The 21,680-nt window shown below is 36.3% G+C and overlaps 1 protein-coding gene across 1 annotated transcript in view; it reads left to right on the top strand.

Moving 5' to 3' along the window:
* The window catches only part of LUZP2 (leucine zipper protein 2), a 113,267-nt gene extending 92,092 nt beyond the window's left edge, over positions 1 to 21,175 (top strand). Inside the window, exons 10-12 of the mRNA XM_050335896.1 lie at positions 14,320 to 14,412; positions 18,989 to 19,066; positions 19,433 to 21,175. Of these exons, the coding sequence (XP_050191853.1) occupies positions 14,320 to 14,412; positions 18,989 to 19,066; positions 19,433 to 19,537 (276 nt within the window). The 3' untranslated portion in view covers positions 19,538 to 21,175. The remainder of the gene's footprint in view (positions 1 to 14,319; positions 14,413 to 18,988; positions 19,067 to 19,432) is intronic.
* Positions 21,176 to 21,680: the final 505 nt, after the last annotated feature.

Below are 21,680 nucleotides of genomic sequence, written 5' to 3'. Positions count from 1 at the left end.
CCTTTGACAAACCAATTAACTCTAACTACAGATGTATAGCTCTCTTTTTATTATAATTATTATTACATTTGAGTAAATATTTTGATATATAGCAGGCTAGTATTTTTAGGGTGGTATAAATGTGTGTGGTTAAACACGTTATCACGCATAAAAGTGGGAGCAGCACTTACACATCTTGTCATGTCTGATAAGCAGCAGTTTCAGCTTCAGGGGACAAAGGATAATTTGTCTGTTAAGTGTCTTATTTCTAAGATGTTCTCATCCAGCCTAAAAATCGCTGTCTGAAGTGTCAGACTTATTTTAAAATCTGTTGAAGGGTAAATCATACAGTATGACAGCTGTATCACTTGGGGACAATCACCCCTGGGTGTTTCCTCATTAAAAAAAAACCACAAATGAGTAGGTTTTTATTCATAATTGGTCACTGTAATACCTGAGTGCTTGTTAGAGATATTTAGCACAAGAACGTGGTGTAGAAAGGGTAACTAGGAAAGCAAATTGCCAAATTACTTGAAAATACCTTTTTTTTTTTTTTTTTTTTCCTAGAGAAAATAGAGATATGAAAAAACAGTGCTTAGAAGTGCCTGGATCAGTGAAAAAAAAAAAGAGTTGTTGTTCTGGATAGCTCATTAATTTGGAAAACTGTGTAGTAATGGGAAATTCTTATATTTAAATCATAGAAAAAGTTCCCTCAAAGTGATCAAAAGCAGTATAAGACTGAGGTGTGGGGGTTTTTTGATGTGTCTTAAATAAGTTAATATTTGTAACGTACAGGAGTGTATAATACAGAATTTACCACTAGAATTTCAGTTCAAAGCCATTTTATCTGTCATGCACCTGACACGTATAACGCAGCGCTGGTGCCAAAAGTATTGACAAAGGGATTTAGGGCCCTGTGAATACAAGTTCAATGACACTAAAAGGTAAAATTGAGCATAATCAGAAGGCTGATCATTAATCCTGAACTGTGAGGGTTTTAACTTTCTGGGTTATTGACAGTTCTTTTTGTTATAGAGTTTCTTTTGCACTGCAGTGTCACACAATAACCATTTTATGTTCTGCCAGTGGAAAATGCTTTCAAACCAGTTGAGAACTGGCATCTGTCTTTTGTTGTAGCACTTTTCTTGTCCCATTCCCATTACAGGGGTGATGATGAAAGAGAAAAATGAAAACAGAGGAGGAATTAAACTCTGATTTCCTTTTTATGCTCCAGATGAGTACCTAAGGACCTGGATACTTAATGAGTGTTGTCAATGGATGGAAATCATAACACTGACTGGGCTACCAGCTGTGGGAAGGGTGGATTGGTGTCATCTGTGAACCAGAGCACTGGTGCTGAACTGCCTAGTGAGGCATTTTCTGCCCTGATTTTGTGTTTGCATGACAAAAAATACATAGATTGCATTCTTACTCCATTTCTATTAATTCCTCTTCCTGACAAAGGTTAACATTCTACCATATAAAAAACTAAAGCATTTTAATAGCAGCTGTTATTCAAATATCTTTGGCTGTGCTGTGTAAAGCCTGTGGCTGTGCTCCAAATGCCACAAAAAAAGAGTTTTAGTAACACCCTGCAGAATTAATTAATTAATGGTAAACCCATCAAAGCAACCTTATATCTTTTTTAAGCCTAAAAAGCGTTTTTGCAGGAGGAAGAAGGAGGAGAGCTTGTGGGACAAGTCTGGAAAGCTGGTCAAGAGCAAGGTAGACTCTGAAGAGCATTCTGAAATGACCATACAGGAAATTAGGAGGCACAGTTTTCTGGCTTAGTACAGAAATAATGTGTTTAGGTTAAATTTAATCTCACAGTTACTCTGAGTGCATAAATATTGAACATCCACTGCAAACACAGAGTAAGGCTGCAGAAAAAAATAAGATGATCATAGTGTCATAAGTCTCAGCTTCTTCACTAATTTAATCAGGATGGGGGGGACTGAAGTTGGTTTTTTACAAAATATAAAGAATATATGATTTACCTAGGAAGGCAGAATATTTTTAGGCTCTAGTTCTTTTTAACTTCATATACGAAGGTAGAAATGCTTGATAGAAACATTTAAATAAAATGATAGTACAATAAATTATTTGTACCAAAAATCCATCTTACAATTATATTACTCATAATACTTCAGGGTATTTTAGTTATATAGTTGAATAGAAATTTGAAAAAAGAAATGCAGTTATATGTTTACTTTTCTTCAAAATGTTCTTCTTCAACAAGTACATTTCGAAGGAATGAAGAAATATCTGGAATGTGTGGGTTGGACCCAAACCACATTTATGAGGACTGAGCAAAGTTTTTATAGACCCCAGAAAACATAATATTTTAGGTCACAAAAAATTAACCAGCTGAAGGTAGCAGTTTATCACCTCAACTCTCCCATATTTTAAGTCAAGAAAGAAACCCAAATCACAACAAATCACTTAAGGAAATAATTTCTGTTCCCTCAAAAAAGAGCCATTCATGTAATTTATCATAATATTCCAGTATAAATGAAGGTTCTGACCATTCGACCCAAGCAACCTGTAGATCACGGTGGTCAACGAGGAGATTGGAAAACTGTAATTAAAAAAAAAAAAAAAAAAGAAAGAAAAGAAAAGAAAAAAGCAATTACTAAATGTAGAGTCAGCCATGTTTTGTACTAGGGAGTAATGACATGCAATCATATAACCCTTTCTTAATGCATAAAAACATTGGGAGAATAAAACGTTGTTGAAAAATGACACTACTCACTGTTTTAGGGTTTAATTTCAAATAGTAAGGAATATGTGTCTGCTAGGGTAGAAATCTCATAGAAATCTCAGGTACTATGAGTATCTGTAAGGCTAATGTAGTGAGGAATTTGTTTTTAAATAGATAAAAGGTAATTTAATTGCAGAAGTGTGACCAGCATGACTTATTTATTCATGTTCTGCGTTCATAGCTGCCTTTGGGCTAATGGACTTTTATTTTCATTGTGATCAACTAGATGGCAGGTTGTGGGTGCTCTTTCTCATATCCTTTATTTTCAGAATTTGCATTAAATTGAGGATGTTTTTACTGTTGCCTCAAAAAGACCCCACAGGACTTTTTCTGCAGCTCTTTTTTTCTTCAGCCCTTTCTCTTCAGCGACTAATTTTTAATAAAATTTTACTGCGCCATGGAAAAATATTTAACACCAGAGATTATTAAATTGAAAGCTGAAGCTCTTCGGTTTTATTGCTCACTTTAAAGAAGTCTTCATTATTAGCACATTATATTGATAGTAAATTAGTTTTAGAGGTTGTTTTTTTTTTTCCAACTGAGCACCATCAAGGGAAATTGGTAAAAAACACCTGGCATCTCTTATTTAGCCCATAACCCCCCTAGAACAATATCACCCTCCTTCAAGTTTTCGTGACACAATCTTTATAATTATCTTCATTTCATTAACTGTCTGACCCCGCTCCTGTTTGTTGCAGGTATAAGTGGCTGGACTGGCCCTTTACCCTCCACTCTGGACTTAGCAATGGCTAATTAGGCTGATGGGCTGATGAGGTTACTGGTGACTGTTTATGGCTGCACTTTTTGTGGATGTTAACTGCAGCTCAGTTTGCCTGTGTATGAAAATGACTCCAAAGCCTCGCTCCAAATACCCTCTTATAAAATTAACGTCTCTACCCCCCAGATGGTTCTGTAAAGTTTCCTGTAATTCAGTACACAATAAGTCTTAAAAATACCGTGGGTTATTCCCAGACAGAGGTTGAAAAAGCAAATTGTATTTTAAAAAAAATAAGTTTCTTAAGGGATGTTTTAAATAGCATCAGAATCCAGATTTTAGGTGTGGTGAATGGAACTTGGGATTAGCGTGGACAGCATCCATCCAGCTTCCCAAATTCTGCTTCAGCCTAAAGCCAGGACCTCAGGCTAGAGCAGCCTCAGGCTTGATGCTCAGCAGCTTTCTGGACATGCTCACTTGTCTTTTGCTCTGTCAAAAACAGAGAAAGAGAAGATCCCCTTACACACTTTTCAGCTATTATTATTATTATTATTTTAGAGATCTCTTTCCTCACTTCTCAAGTGGTTGTGTTGGTTTTTTTTCCCAATGTTTCTCTCTCTTTTTCACCCTGGTGACAGTGGGGATGATTTCAGAAGTGTACTTTGTTTCTAATTGTAGTTAAAGTTGCATTTAGCAGAAATATAGTAAAATAGTGTTTTATCTTTTTACTTTCCCAGCTGATGAGTTTGTTAGACATCCTGTTAAAAAATATTTGCATGTGAACAACAACAGCAAAACTGAATTTAGGTGCCTTTGCATTCTAAATTTTTTAATATTAGCACTTTTTTTCCATTGGTGTTATATGCAAAAGGAGACACACAATGTTCAGAGGAGCTGCACAGTTTAAGTGATTTACAAAATAGAATATAACTGTAAAAGTACTCTCAAGGGACTTTTGCTATCTAGGGATATACTAAAAATTTATTTGAAAATTATTAATGCATTTGTCCTGTATAAAACATGTGTTATTAATCTACTGTTGCAAAGTTTCTCTTGATACATGTACAGGGAGCCAAGTGGGAAACATTAGAGACAGTTAAGATCCTTTGCTTTGATTTGAGCAAAGATGTGATTTGGAAAATATTCACAAAGGAAATACTCATTGGGTATTTTGGCCATTATTAGGAATTTTCTAGCAACTTGATTAAAAGCATTGCATTGAATCATAAAGCCTAAGAAATGCAGACTGAACCCAAATGCAGATTAAACCCAAGGCATTTAGGTTCAATTTAGCCTTGAGCAATCTAAGAAACCGCTTACTGGCTTACACCTGAAGTCTCATCATCTTCCAAAATGGTTAAGCTCAGCCTTTTTCTATATTTATTATTTTATGTTAAAATAATAATAAATTAAATCCGAAATAAAAACGAGCAAGTAAAATATTCTTTTATTGTTGAATTAAAAGTCATATAATCTGAAGGAATGTGCTCTCACATAATGGAAAATCAGACATTCAATTACAAGAAAACCCCTTTTAGTATCAAACCTATTTTGGTTCAAATCCCTAAAAGTTAATTGGATGGTGCCCAAGCTGAACATTTGAAGCAGTGAAAATGGAGTCAAATAATAAATGACTATTAAATATTTTTATTATTAAATATATTGAGGTATTTTATGGATTATTTATTAAATTCTTTTTTTCCTCATATCTTTTGAAACATAATGGTCCTCATCTCTGTTGATGGAACTGTGGTCGTGACGGTAAACATATTGTCAGGTAATTTTTTATAAGGGACTTTATAAATAAACATGCAACTGAAGCAAATAGAGTATTTTGGGGTTTTTTCAAAGCTTCCTCTACCATTCCTGAATCGATAAGAAAGCCTCTTTTAAGGCTAAGCCTCAAAAGGAAAAGCATTTCTCTAAGTGACCCCATGTATGAAACTCGGGTCATTATTCGGAAGGGTTCCATCTTCACCAAGTTGATCCTTCCGGGGTCTGTCCCTCCTTCAGGGTTGAGCACCTCTGGCTTTGCCTTCCTGAAAATACAGATGTTCCTCTGTGTGTGTGGCTGGAACTTCAGGAGCTGTTTTCTTCCTTTGGGAAGGCTCTAATTGCCTATAAAGCATATTCTGGCTGTGCTTGTTCTTGCTGCTGGAAGCGTCAGTAATGTTAGACAGTGCTCATTATCCCACAGATAATTGCTTTCTCCTTCATGACGGCTGTAGAAAATCGAGACTGTTGTCAAAGGAATGTGTTTATTTGGTGGTTTCAGTTCCTGAAGTGTTATAACATCAACCCCTCCCCCAGCTGAACATGCTAATTATCTTTAAAGTTCTCTTCCCTACAGTGGAGAATGAGGGACAGCCTGTTTCAGAACTTCAGAAGTGGTGAAAAAATTAGTAGAAGATGTATTTATACATGTAGTGTGAATATATACATGTAGTGTATATATATACACATATATATACATATATATACATATATATATAAGCTCAAGAGCTTATAAACACCCATCTGTCATAGCCATGCTTGAGCTTTGCATTTACAAAATATTAGGTATTTGAACGTGCCCACTCTATAAGGAAAAATAATGTTAAAATTGAGCTAGTGTTAAAGAAGGGTGAAATTACAGGTTCAGATATAATTTAATAGAGATCATTGAAAAACTATCAACAAGATTTTTCTCTAATAACACTTATGATTTTTTGTTTTCAAACCTAATTATTTTATTTACTTTTCTTGTTGTTTTAGCTGCAGATACCTTTACAATAGATACGTAGTTACTGCTAACTAGTGTATTTAGTGTACTATATGACTGTATATGCTGGATCGAGATCTCCAACCACAGCAAGCAAGCAAGCCTAAATCTCTGGCAGGAGGAGAAAAAAACCCAGCCTGTCTCCAGATAAGCCATGTAGAGGTTAAAATGTAGATACCACCTACCAAAGAAGCTTTGGTGTTTTGTTTTTTTTCCTCTCAGTAGCTTTTTTCCCAAAGTGCTAGGAGCTCTAGAGAAATGTGGGATGCTGTTGTGATACATAGCACATAATACAAGCAGAAGCCCACCCTGCTGTGCAGTATTTTACAAATGATGTGCAACCCGTGCCCTGCAGTTGGATATTTTTTAATTTTTTTTTAACTTTTTATTACAGCATATTTCTAAAATTTTGCTATTCCTAATACAAACTGTAAATCAATGTAAACTGCAGTTTACTTACTATCCAGATCTACATCTGCTCCTGTCTTTATGTTTTAAACATGTGAAGCCTCAGGAAGCCAGAAATGAATTCATTCACTTCTCATGTTTAGGGCCTGAAAGAATTCTTGTGTTTGTTTGGAGACGGAATGATTTCTGTATTTTCCCATAATATTCTTAATTTTGATGGACTACTATTTCACTTACTGTCCCTGAGTAGAGTAAGCCCTGTAAAATGCAGCGTGGGCAACTGAATGAAACAAAGCCCTAGTGCCATTTTTTTCCACTAATTAATTGATCCTGCAGCTTGCCATGTGGCACTTCTGCTTTCTCAGTTATGAAACAGGGGGCACTGGCTACTGCAAACCACGATAAGTGAACCACCACAACATCCTGTATTTGGGGTTTTTGTTTAGTTGGGGTTTTTTTGTGTGTTTTTATTGTTAATATTGCACTTGTTGCAGTTTTCCTTACGTGCTTTCTGACATCTTGTCCTTTGTATCTGGAGTTGTGGAGGGTTGGTTTGCAGGAGAGTTTTTGTTTCGTTTTGTTTTTTAAGGAGCAGCACTAGGTGATGAATTCTCAACTACCCCAAGGCTCTGAGCTGTGCAGGTCAGTCAGGTGTGTCATGCAGTGCTCTGTATCTGTCTTTGTAGTAAAAGTAGGTAGCAAGTATGATACCCAGAACAGAGTGAGAGTTCTGAGTGTAGCTGCAGGGGAATCTGTAGTCTTGCTGCACACTCAGACTGCAGTCTTCAAGGTGCTTTGGGGAAAAATGTTTTAAAATCTGTGGTTTATACTTAGATATACTGAATTTAAAAAAAAAAAAATCATGCAATACATTGCCAGGCAGCTGTAGAAGACCTTGAGAATTGTGGTGAAGTTTACTCTTACTTGGATTTCAAAAATGTACTCAGAAATAAAATCTGAAGGACACTTTTGTCGCCATAAAGCGGCCAAACATAGTAGAGCTAATCCTGCCTTTTAAAGAAATTATTATCGAAAAAAATGGTATCTAAATGCTTTGCATCAGGTCTATAACATAGAAAATGTTCCACAGAACTGATCTTTTAAATAATTACGGGATATCAAAAGTAGGTATAGCTTTTACTACATGAAGAGCCAGTGGTTTCTCAAGTTACCCTAATTCTTTTATTTGACTAAGAGAAACAACAAATTAAAACTTTATAATTGAAATACGAATGATTAATGATTTGTATGCCAGGAGTTTATTATGAAGCCCTTTAACAGCACAGTAATTCAAGAAGGTCTTGATGTGCTATGTGGCAAATCCAGTCATATTTTTAGGTCAGCTACATAGACCCCTCAGTAATAAATGGAATTCTTTCCTTGACTGTTCTAGAGGTTATTCTACCTTTCCTTTTACCTGGTGATATAGGTTCAGGCGTGCTGGGTGCAATAAAGTGCCTTGAAAGCAATTTAGTGATGATATTTTTATGCTCTTTAGTATATTCCAACATACATGTGGCTAAACAATATAAATAAAGGGTTTAGGATCCACTTCTCTTGGCATATTTATGCAAGGGCTGTCCGTGAACCTTAGTAACATACTATCAGATGAATTATGAAAATGCCTGCAGCACAACTTTATGACAACCCAGTGACCCAGCTGTAGTGCCATGAGGTCTGAACTCAGGACTCAAATCCTCTAATGTTACAAAAACCTTTGTCTTTAAAGCCCGTGACAAGAGGGGAAATTAATCTCCAGGAAATCTTGGAACAGAAAGGTCATAGAGAAGTGCTGCCTTTGGGGATTAAATAAATAGAGGCACGGGATGTCTTACAGGACTCCCTCTCTTTTTTTTGTGAGCTCTGAGCCTTCTCAGCTTCCACTGAAGTTCCTGTGGTAGCGCCTGGCAGTTTTCAGGACCAAACCCCCGGTGTGTTATCCACAGCTTTCCCACAGCAGTCAGCTCTCCTCCAAATCCGTGATGTGTATGCAGCTCATCATTAGAAGCAGCACTAGCCTTCAGCAAATATTTTGTATCATTAGCCCAGCTGTCTTCAAAGAAAGCAAATTGTGTAGCAACAGAGCACTTACCCATCCTTAAAAATCAGGAGCCTGCTGATGTGACGTAGTAGCATCCACCTATGGACAGAGTAGAAGAGATCTAAAAGAACTTGATAAATTTTCTGACCAGATTGCATGAAGTTCAATTTAGTTATTGGGGGTTTTTTTCTTTTAAGGCACAAGCTTTCCTATATTGGTATACACTCAAAAAATAGGGGATGCTTCTCAAAAGACACTTTTCTCCTCTTTACACCTCAGCCAAATGACGAGAGCGAGACAGAAGCTGTGGACAGCTGTGGGAACACCTACCTGGTTACAAACAAAACCCCAACAGATGATCACAGAGAGCAAATATTTCACCAGTTTCACTGGCTGCTCTTCTGGAATGCAGTGTTGCTGATGACACATCTTTTTACCGACAAGATGCAATTTCCATTTCTATGAGCTCAATTCTCAGATTCTTGCATATGCACAAGTTTTAATCTGGTGTTTATGTTGGGATGTTTTGATTGAGTTTGCTATATGAAGAACAATTTTGGCTATTTTTAGCAAAGGAAGGCCTTTTTGGCAGAATGTGTACTTTAAATTCACTTTGCAATTATGTCCTCTACAAAAAATAGAGGAGGTAAACAATAGGTTAAATTCCTGCAGATAATAAATGAGAAATTAGGAAGATGCATGATGCTAAATATATTATATTTTTCATTGTATTAGCATAAAATTATGGGGCTCAGGTGCCCTTGTAATTGGGACTCATTTGGAAAATGTTAGTGCTCAGTGACCCACGAAGTTGAATAGCTGGATTTCATGCTGGGGTTTTGCTGCAGTGTCGTTTCAAGTAATGTTGGAATGCCATCTGTTCTCAAATTTCAGTAGTTTTTCTTATGTGATAGAGTACTTTGTGTGCAGCCTCTCAGTTCTGTCATCTGCAGAAAATTACAAATGTCTTTTTTATTAAGAATCTTTCGTGTAGCTGCTCAGCAGTGTGCAGCAGTAGAATTGCCCTGGACACAGTACACACTTGCATATCCTCCATGGTAAACTTTTAATGTGTCTTAGACTTATACAGGTTAGTTCTCTTGTCACCACACTTTATCAGTTTGCACTTCAAATTATTTATTTTCTTAGTTTAGTTTCTTTCTAAGTCATAAGGAGGCACACGTTTGGGTCTGTGTGCACTAAGCACAACTTAGAAATACATTTATGTTGGTCATTATTGATTAAAATATAATTCTGCCTGTAAATGTTTAAACTTCACTAGGTCACAAAATTTTGTGGCGTATGGGGGTTCTCTTTAATATTGAGTTTTTCTGAGCAGCCAATCTAAACAGCTGACTCCAAGAATTTCAGTTTTTCATTGTCTTATATATTTCATACCAACATACACTATGAGATAAGAAGATGGTGATGTTTTGTCCTCAGTTTATTATAGATTATTATTTATGAGTTTCCCAGGTTTAATACAAGGAAAAGCATTTCTGGTTTTGTTTTCATTTAATTTAGGTTATTTTACCTCTTTCTCTTGCATAAACTTACCAGAATTTTGGTTTGTTTATTTTTGTTTATTCTTCTTAAAGCGTGTGACTTAGACATCCTCTATCTTGTTTGTAGTTAAACAGAATTAAATACATCATTCTGACTCTCTATTGAAAACTGAGGTACAATGAATCATCACAGAACTGTTCCTACTGATCCAGAAAAAAAAAAAAAAAACATTTTATACCTTTTCATAAGGACTTTCACCCCCTCAACTGCATGGAAATACAAATAAGAAACTGCAGTTGTTCCAAGGAAGTGAGGCAACTAGAAATGTTGGTTTAAGGTTCTCTTAGAAAACATGTACTGAAATTATCTCAAATGAACTGTATTAGAGAAAAAACCCCAGCAGAATTCAGTGCACAACATGCATGGAAAAAGGACTCCAGAACCCTTAAAAAAGAAAACATTTAAACCAATAATGTATATAATGTCCAACGTAATATACTGCTGGCAGGCAGCTCCATGTATGAGGGAAAATTCTGCACTCATAGTAACTCTATGAAAAGGATGATTCAGGAATTGGACAGCTAAATACGTCATCTATCATCCCCAAATGATCTATTTGAAAGAAAAGTCCTTTCACTCTGATGGATGTTCAGCCACTTGAGTTCATTGTGAGTGTTCATCTTGAGGAAACTCCATTACAACCAACACAAAGGCCTGTGAAATGTGAAATAGATAAAATGTTGGTGTTCATGTTAAAGATATTCTGACAATTTCCACTCCTGATGAAAGTGAGGTTGTTCTAGACTACTTGCAAACTTCTTAGGGTTGTGCTGAATATTCAGTGTTGACATAAAAATAAGCATCTCTTTTCCACCTTAAAGCTATTTGAATAGAGTGCAAATTGAAAAAAAAAAAAAAAAAAAGGAAATCATCGGGGCAAATGTATTTACTTAGAAACAGTGTATAGAAATTTAAAGATCTGCTATATCGTAGGATTTGCAGTCCTTTAAATTACCCTGTATAAATGTATCTCTGTAGATTTACATTAAACAGGGTTAAAAACTAAAGCACGTCTTTCACACTTACTGTTGAATAATGACTGTGCAGTAAAGCCAGTTATCTCTATTTCAAAACACACCAAATATATGTATATAAATATGCAGTGACCATCAGTCATATAGAAATATATACTCTTATTATTGTTGTTATTATTCTCTTTTTTTTTTTAACATGTGTGTTACTGTGGAAGATTTTTAAATCAGGATATAAAGAAATGCAATGCAATTAATTTTTTAATGCTATATACATATTAATACATATTTATCTGTGATTTCTGTTGGGGAAAGATACAATAGACATGATATTTGTGGGGCTAGGAGTGCAAGATGAAAGTCTGTCATACACTCCAAAATGATCCTGTGGGCCTTTGTAATTGCAAGTGGTGCTACTCAAAAAAGAAGGGGAAAAGAAAAAGTGATAAGATTAGCACCTTTTTCTTGGCCAAAATAAATATGTGAGGCGTCACATGGCAGCTGGCCTCTGTGTGTGTGTGATGTGCAAAGTCCCTGCTTTCCAGGAGCAGTCAAACTGAACAGCCTTTGGAAAAGTGATAGTTCTGGCTCTTGATCCATGCACCTTGCCCAGAGAAGCTGTGACAGCTTTTTCTACCTGCTACATACAAAAATACTCTAGTTTTTTAAAAGTAAGTGCTACAAATCCTCAAGCAATTTGAGATTTCCAAGACATGACAGCAGGCTGTTCCCATCTCGAAAGGATGAGACAGGTCCCAGAAGAATAGAAAACTGAGTGCCCTGAGAAGTGGGGATGACTCCTGCCTGGCTTGTGCCCAATTTTTAGCCCCTCCACAGAGCACCTGGTGAGTAACCTTGGTGGAGGTTGGTGAGAGAAGCAACCCCAGCCCAGGGGGATCTCTGAGACTGGCCTGGCTCAACATGCCAAACAAGTGTCAAGAGGGGCAGGCAAGTGCAGCCAGCACTCTAAAGACTGGCTGGCAGGTAAAGACTTTGATGGAGGTATTTTTTAAATGTTTGTAGATTGGGCCAGCAGAACTTTCAGTAAAAAAAAAAAAAAAAGTTAAAAAACCTTCTGAAAGATGGAACTCAGCTGACCTAATTTTGCGGTTTTATTTAGCAGTGAAGATGATGGTGTTATAATAACAGTGCGGGCTTTGAGAAGAGAAGCTGTTTGATGATAGAACTAAAAAAAAATTATATATAAAGCATAATTGAAGGAATTTTAAAAGGCAGAACTGGGCTCTTATTTTTTCTAGTGCAGACTTTGAAAGATAACTCACAGAAATAAGGAGTTTGGCTTGCTTCTCTGCAAGTATTCTGCAAGTTTTTCTGCAAGCAAAGGACTCATTGACAGAGTCTAGTTTCCAGTGCATTGTAAACAATTATTTAAGTATCTGAAATGCAAAGCTTAGCTTTCAGTCAAACTTGTAAGGTTTCACCAGGAAGATGATGTGACTTCCAAATTATTGGGAAAAAAAAAAAAAAAAAAGCTTCGTGATCCTTGAAGAAAAAATTGTTTGCATTTGAAATTCTGTATGGAAAAGCTTTGAGGGGGTTCAGAGGGTTTTGAGTAAATTGGGAAGGAGTTCATAATCTGTATCCAAACCATTTCACTCTGGAATACTTGATGGCATTTTTATCAGGTAAGCTATCACTCTAGTAAATAAGTCTCAGTCAGACAAGTAATAGCTTGTTCAATTTTTTATGAGCGATTATTTTTAATAACAATGATCCTGTTTGCAAAGTCTTCCTTTAAGACTCCCACATCATCAGCAAGCAGATAAGCACATAATGCACAGGCATTTATTCCCCTTAATTAATAAAGTTTCGAGCTGTCTGATTTCTCTGGCATCCCATGTAGATTTTCTGGTTCAGGTAGTCAAGAAATTAATAGAACATATGTCCTATCATTTGTTGTACCTTCTTTTATTCAATGGGAAGAAAGGTTTGCAGAACTGTCATTTCTTTCAGTCCAAACAGAAAAAAAAAATCACTCAATACATTTATCACACGGCATTTATTATTTAACAATTATTTACATTGATCTTTTTAATCTGTTCACCTCTTCATTTCTTCCCCTGGTAGTCGCTTGCTCTATAAAACTAACAAATCCTCACTGGAGAGCTGCTAACCGGAGACTATTTGAACTATTTTATTTCAACTGTGAGCTGAACTGTTTTTCATGACTGAAGTTAAATTGTAAATAGTGACCTGCCAGGTTTGCTTTCTCCTGCCCTCCATCATTTTTGAAAACTCTGTGTGATCGAGTCGTTCAATAAGGGACACGAGAAAGGACGCTTCAAGGTTTCAGAACTGCTGGTCTGAAGTTCTAACTTTTCTTTACAGAGAAATTATTTTGCTTTCTTCCCTGACTCCACCCCCTCTCCCCCCCCCCGAAGAGTTTCAGTATGTCTTGCAGATGATTTGATGAAAGCCAAATCCCTAACGATACTTTCAGTGGTTTTTGGTGCTTTTTTTCTTTTTTTTTTTGTTTTGTTTTGTTTTGTTTTTGGTTTTGGTGTTTTTTTTTGGTTTTTTTTGTCCCTTTAAATTTTAAAACTTGAGGGAAATACAGAAAACCACACTGAAACAACCAGTATTTCAGTGGAAGGAAATTCACTGTTGATACAAAGCCATAGCCTGGACTGCAGAGTGCCTGACTCAGAGAGCAGGCCGTTTTGAGTGCAAGGAGAGAAGTGAGAGGCACGAAAAGGAACATTTTGCCAGCTTACAGAGATGGGAGGTCCCAGCAGAGAGAGCCTGTGGATGTCTGAAGTAAGATAGATCAGCTCATAAATGTGTCAACTCAGTTTTTCCGAGTCTCAGTCTTTCCCAGAATCCACAGAACTCAGGGGAATACGGGTTCTGGAAATGTTGGGGTTTTTTTAACTCCTCCTATGGCATTTAGATAGAATGTCTTGATCCTGTATATGGGAGTGCTTTAATGAGAATGTGTATTAGACATCCCCTTTATAAAATTAGCTGAAAATGCAGTGTATAGTAGTTAACAGTTTGCAGTTTTTCATCATTACCCTGATGTTTCAAATGTGACTTAACTGATATTTTGTCTCAACTATATTAGCTTCTTCTAATTTTTATTTCTTTTTTCCCCAGATTCGTCGAAATGTCTCAGCAGAGAAAGAGAATTTTCACGTGGACTTGGAAAGCAAAGAAAATCAGAGCACCCAGGAGTGTGATTCTCAAGATGTAAGATTAACTCACCTGGAAACCGGGGTCTAAACCAGGCTGTATGAGAACATTAATGCCTTAGGCAGCTGTCAATGGGACTTTTCCAATCTTAAATGGCACACATATTTTATAAGCCAGCTGCACTGAGGTGCTTGAAGAGCAAATGCTCTTTGCTGTCCGGCTTTCTTTTAAAAAAGAACTGGTGGAACTTTTGCAGTGGTGGAAAATATGGGGTTTCATGTTTAACCATCTCCTGATTGAAGCGTTCCTGCATTATAGCGAGACACAGAACCTTTTTGATATATCTATCTATCTACATATTTAAGATTAATTTGTATATTTAAAATTAATAATCAGGCACAGCCCGATTCATTTAATAGAGCAAAACCTAAGAGATGAGGTCATAATAGTTGTAAGTATGTGACAGCATCCACTGGCAGTCCAGGAAACCTGCAGGCTGTGCTTCTCCTACGACAGGGCTGACAGAAATCTAAATCTGCTTTTGCTGAGACAAAAGACTCATTCAAGCACGATGTGAACTCTTAATAGAAATCCCAAATGCACGTGCTGTGGCCAAAATTATAAGAATATAAATAAAACAGGAAAAAAAAAACATAGAAAAAAAATGAGAGAGACAAGATTTGCTGCAAGAACGGATTGCCCGCTTAGTAGTCCATAAAGTAGAGTGCTACCTTGACTAATTTGAAATATATATATATATATATAATATATTGTTATATCTCCAGATATAACAAACTCCTGTGGAGGTAACTGGGTAGTTAGTGATCACAGCAGTGTGAACCAAAACTCTGGAAAACAAATCTGAGATCATTCAGCATTCAGCAAATGGTAAAACCCCTGCATGTAGTATATTCATTACAAATATGCTCAAGTTTATTCAGTTATAAGTTACTTCCCCTCTGCCACATCCTTTAGAGGAGGGCAGGGACGAGGAGGGATTTTATATCCAGAAGAGTGCATAATTTGCCGTTGCAGGTTTCTTAATGTCTGAAGGTAAAGGAAACATAATTTTATTAATAAAAATTGAAGGAGGAGAAGAAAAACAGGTAAAATTAGGAAGTTAGAGTGAACTCCATTTAGATTATGACTGGAGGTTGGTTATCACTTAGGAAACTTACAGGAGGTTTGATGAAATGTAGATTACTTTTGGTAGAGACTGAATTTATTTAGGCTGAAAATTTGTGTAAAGAGGCTCGGAGAACTCTTTTTTATAGAAGTGAATAAATTAAAGGAGAAGGAGAAAGAAAAAGAAAAAAAATTGTTAACACATTTCAAAAATCAAAAGAGGATTTAATTTCTCTATCAAGTAATGCAGTGACAGACACCTAAAAGGAACACTTTTAAAATAAAATCAAGGATTTGGTCTCTTGGATTCAGGGGTGGTTGCTTTTTGCACTTCTAGCAACTGGTGTTTTTTAGCCGTGTAGTCAGCAAGGAATGCTGCTTGGGTATGAGAAATTTGTCAGGGAAAGCAGATAACTGCAATTGGAGTTAGAAGTGTTGATGAGTTGAACCGTTTTTCAAGATTCAAATTTAAATTAAAATCTAACTCTATTCCCTGCTTTTGTCTAAGTAACATTATAATTCAAGTAAAAAGAAATTAGGCTATATATCTGAATTTGCCTAATAGGATTAAGTTTTATATCATTTAATCTCTCAATTAGCATATTTTAAGACCAATTCTGTATTCTATGGGACTCACGTTCCCTTTAAACTTTAAATCTTTAAGATTTGTTAAGTCTGTATTTGACAAAACCTCCTGCATGGAGGAAAAAGTAGTAAAATCAAAGAAAGCATACCTTAAGGGTATTCAAATTAACTGTGCCTTGCTAGATAATGCTCCTTATTGTAAAATTAAGCAGGCAGTGTTTTTCTCAGTCTTATCTTGCTTCTAAACATGTCCCCGCTATAAATTCGCTTTTCTACTGAAAATTGGGCATTATGTAATATTCATAGTACCATTGTGTTCACATTTAAAAACAAAAGATCAATCCAGGATTCACACTCATACACAACATGCTGTGCTTGCAGGGTCTGTTGAAGGAATGGCTTTGACAGCAAATTTACAAAAAGAATGTTGGGAGGACAAGCACATCTCCAGGCAAGGAACTCATAAATAGTGTGGTATTAACCCCAGTCAGAAACAGAATCTCCAGTGTAATTAAAAAACTTCAAATACAGGCAGACCTGTTCTCTTTACACGTGAGACTTTTATGATACATCTTTTTTGTCTATAAAAATCTGAGGCCATTGTGGGAGAATAAAACATCCCGGTTTGTCAGAGTCCCCTTCCCTTTAAATACCACAAGAGGTTCAATAATGGAAGTGGGAAAATGTTCTTGTAAACTGAAGGATTGACTAAATGAAAGCTGTAAAATTTTCAAAGAGAGCTAAAGCACTAAATATGTTTTCTACAACTGTTCCAATTAGTCTAAGGTCCATTCTTGGCCTCTTTTCATCAGTGTGGTTTGCTCACACTGATGACTACAGTCATTTTCCTGGTTGTTTGTTTAAACTGAAACTTTTTTCTTGATCTTATACATCTGATCTTATACATGATGATCTTATCCCTCTGAACAGGAGCTAACATGGGCATAAAAATAGTGCAGCTGATGACACTGGGATTAGCAACCTTATAATTGTTATTATTTATTTCTCGCATTTATATATATATAGAGAGAGAGAGACAATAAAGAATTTGAATTGGTTAGTTTTGAAAATTGAGCTAAAAATATCTCTCTCCACAATTACCCTTCATATGGTGACATTGGAAATGCACCTACAGTTCTGAAAGAACCAGAAGGAATTTATTTTCCCAAAGGATCCTGTTACTTCAGTAATGCAAAGCTCTAATTTTTACCTGTGAGGACTATCACTTTAAGAAAATTCCAGTCTTGGGAAGAGTTCTTATTGGATTTTTATCATTACTTGGTTGTGGGTTTGTGTTTGTTTCTGGAGATTTTACAGCTGCTTAACTCCTAATGAAGGAGGAATAAGTCTGGAAGGTCGAGAACATATGACAGGTTGCAATTCACCATTTGTTTAAGAAAAATAAATGAAGATGTGCTTAAAACTCTGTTGCTTAGAAACCTAATAATTCAACAATATTTTCTCAGAACTTTGCAAAGATACTCTGATTGTGTCTCTGATAAACAAAACGTGATTTATATTTTTGAGGAATTGCTGTACTAAAGACTAACTACAGAAGACCATGGAATATTATAGATATTAAGGCAAAAAAATAAAGCAAAATGGTTAGTTGATGGTTTCCACTGATACTTTTTAGTCTGTAATCCTACTGCAATTTTGCCTGTATGCTTTTATGCCTGTTTACAGTAATTAATGTAGTTTACATTAGAATTAAAACAAATTAATATTTACTGACAAATGGGATACAGAGAGGTGAAATTATGTCAGCAAATTTAGAAATTAGATATTTACCTGTCATGAAATTTGACGTGACCTGTAGTAGCCAGAAGTAGGTAGGATATCCTGTTATCCATAATCCGAAATTTGTCAAAGACCAAAAAAATATTAACTTCAGTTTTCTTTTAAAAGTTCCCATTATTTAGAGTAATTTTATTTTATTAGGGGAATCTTGTCAATACTACTTTTTCTTAGCCTTATCCAGAGGTGTTTGCCCTATAACTGGCTCTTGAAACTCTCTGCAGAACCAGAATTCTGCAGAGGTCTTTCCCCTCTATCATTTCCCTTTTCTGTCTTCCCAAAAGCTTTCAGGAGTTAATTTTGGCTTTTACACCAGGATGCACTTTGTTTCCTTTTCATATCAAATAATTCTTACGAGTGTAACATCTAATTTAAAACTACCGATTTGCTATTGCTGAAACACCCAACAATTTACAGCATGATTCTTTGTTCTCTGTTCTCATCTTAGATCTCTTGCTCTTTGTCCTTGTGGAGTCTTTTCTGATAAATAAAAGTGATAGTGCTTTTATTTACTGCACTAATTTCCTGCAATAAACAAACACTACTTGTTCATTAATCATTCAATGACAAATGACACGGAGTACTGGAGCCAAACTTCCACATGTTCCTAAGCAACCACAGCATTCTGCTACATTTTTCTCCCTCGGTTTCAACTGCAGAGCTTTGACCACATTTTACTCTCCCACTGTTTTCACGAGGGAGTAATAATAGAAAAAGAGAGACCATCGCTATAACAAAATTTCAAACTAAATAAATTCTTAAAGTAACTTCCCTTCCCTAACTGAGGACTGTGGAGCTACATCATGTGAGTTTAACCATACCCCCAGTACACTGTGCTCTAAAACAGGAGGAAGACATGAAAAACTGCAGAGCTGTCCTATGAAAAGGCACGTGCACACTTCATATACCTCTTGCTCTGCATCTTCCTTTTAAACAGGGAGGGTTAAAGGAGCTTGAAACGTGGAACTGCAGCAAATCCATGAGCAGATCTGATAAAACGTGTCCTTGAATAAACTGGGAACCTACCTTGGCTGGTGGCAAACTACCATAACTAGTTTGTCAGCTGGCCTAACCAGTATTTTAGGAAAAAATATGAAGCAGTTATCTCTGGCTTTTGCATTGACAGGTTGCCAAGACGTGTTTGGGGAATCGCAATAATTCGACATCTCATTTGAAGGTAGCAGAAACAGAGACAAGCTCTCAGGTACTCTCTTTCTCAGTAACTGTTGGGGTTTAATTAAAAGGTCTTGTGAAGCATTGCGATTGCTTGAAGCATATTTGCACATTCTACACTAAATTTTGTCTCAGAAGGCAGCTTTCCTAGTTCAGACTTTGGCTGCATTTGATTGTTAAATACGCTTCCTTTATTAGACATCAGAATCCTTTTCCAGGTGCAGCTGGCAAATATCATATTGTGCTGTTGTAGTTTAAGACTGGTGCATCAGTTTAACAGAAATACAGCCCCGTGTGCACTAATGCCATGGATTTTAAACATCCTATTTTATCTGCTTATGTATATATTTATATAGCGTACACAGTGTTTACACTGATGCTGTTTCCTCCTCCACAGAAGTTGCACAGCCTTCCGTGGACTAAATCCGAAGACAAAAAGTCACCTGAAAGAGATGAGAAAAAATCAGAGGAGTCTGTTAGTACAAAGGAAAAAAACCTCTAAGCACTACTAACCTACATTAAGAACGCCGTTCACTTGCTTCCACATTCAGATTCTTTTTAGTGCAAAGTCATGAAATGTACCAGGTTTCTAAAGCATGCATTTTTCACTATTTTATGAATGTTTGTAAATTAGCCTAGAATAGACCAATTAGTACCTTCCAGCCATAATCCAAAAGGGATGTTTGAAGAAAAGCTTCAGAATACAGCCCAGTTTTTGAACTCTTGTTCTACACATAAGTAATTGCATAGTTTCTTTGTAAACAAAAGCCAATCTTAAGTATTTTCTCAGTCTGTTCTATTTCATGTACCTTTATGGCAGATTAGGTTTTTAAATTAAGATTAAAGGGGCAGCTGGGGAGGGGGGGGAGAAATATCTGTGTAGCCATAGTTTAAGTACAACTCATAAGTGCAGCTGTAAAAAGGGAACTGTGGATGGGGAGGGGGGGTGTCAATGTATTACCTTTCAGTAATACCATTTCAAATCTACTAATTTAAACAATAAAATATGTTTATTTGGTTCTTTTTTTTTTCTTTTCCCTGTCTGCTATCACAACTCTTTTTTTGTCCATTTTTTGAACACTGAAGCACTGACAGAACTGGATTTTGAGAGGTGGAGATAAAGTTGAGTCAGGGGAGATTTATCTTAGATGTTGGGAAAAAATTCTTCACCCAGAGGGTGTTTGGGCACTGGAACAGGCTCCCCAGGGAAGTGGTCCCTGCAACAAGCCTGCCAGAGTTTGGGAAGGGTCTGGACAATGCTCTCTGGCACGTGGGGTGACTCTTGGGAATGGTCCTGTGTAGAGCTAAGAGTTGGACTCAGTGATCCTTGTGGGTCCCCTCCAACTCAGCATGTTCTGTGATTTTTCACCACGGGGCATCAAAGACAGAACAGGATTTCCTGGGTGAGTATTTTTCTGTTTTTCTAATATAAGTGGCAGTGGAATTTAAAATCTGAATACCAGCTAACTCAGAAATTCAATGTGAGTTTGGGCAGGTAGAATTTGTCTTCAGTTAACGAGGTTTCTAATTTAGGTTCCTAAATTTGAAACCAAGCAAATATGAGATTTGCACTTTGGCTATCATTCTCTATTACCTTTACTGACTTGACTATTATTATGAATTTCCTATTCTTTTTACTATTTATTATTATTTAACTTAACTGTTATTATAACTGGATGATCTTTAAGGTCACCCCAAGCAAACCAACTATCCTTCCCAAGGCAAAAATTGTTAAGTAGTGTTGATTAATAGATCGAATTAACACACACAATATAATCCCCAAACTGATCTCTCTTCATCTTAATTCCATTATGTCACTAAGGAAAGAGGCCAGGTAGTTTTAATTAGAAGTGCTTCTTAGTACTAAGCTAAATAATGTCTTTACAGACGTGATAAAATTTGTGATTGTAGAAATTATGGTTGTTTCATTATTAGCAAAGTTAACACACTGAAATTTATGAGCTTTAGCTGCTGACAAGCTGACCCATTTCTTAGTTTATTCATATGCAGAGTGAAGCCATTATATGTTTTTGTGTAAAATCTAACAGTTTAAAGATAATCTTCTTGTGGTGCCATTTTCTGCGGATGTGACAGGCAAAGGCTCGCTTGCAAGTAATGAAATTACACTGTTTTTACCTTTTCCAGTGCAGATGAGATGACTGCCCTCTGCAAGAAATTCACAGATGACCCCAAATGTTCAGCTAAATTTAGTTCCAGATGGATCTTGTGCTCAGGGTATAATAACCTTAATATGACAGGACAAAGGGTACTGCATCAGAAATGAATGTTTCACTGCCAGTCCTTGGTGCACATGTGACAACTCTATTATAAAGTCTGTTGGAACAAATCTGTATTTTAGCTCTGCATTTTCATCTCACAGTACGCTGAAGGGGCTTGCTTACATTTTTCCATCCTTCTCACCTCCTGATGGACCTGGGCACTAAAAAAAGGAGACTGAAGCTGGATTTATTTCATGCAGAAGATGTCAGATCTATTTTTATGTTATTCCTGAATCAGGACATAACACATTTGTCTGAAATAATGCAGTCAGTGTTTTTAAAACTGTTCAGTGACTTATGCATCTGTCTCCTTAATTTCCTCATTTCCTTCTCCCTCTTTCAAATGCCATTTGAACTAGAAAAAAA

This window comes from Myiozetetes cayanensis, unplaced genomic scaffold, assembly GCF_022539395.1.
Source record: "Myiozetetes cayanensis isolate MyiCay16 unplaced genomic scaffold, myiCay2020 scf6-25, whole genome shotgun sequence".
Lineage (NCBI taxonomy): Eukaryota > Metazoa > Chordata > Aves > Passeriformes > Tyrannidae > Myiozetetes > Myiozetetes cayanensis.
Note: the sequence above shows the minus strand (reverse complement) of the source record. Positions and strands in the feature narration are given on the sequence as shown.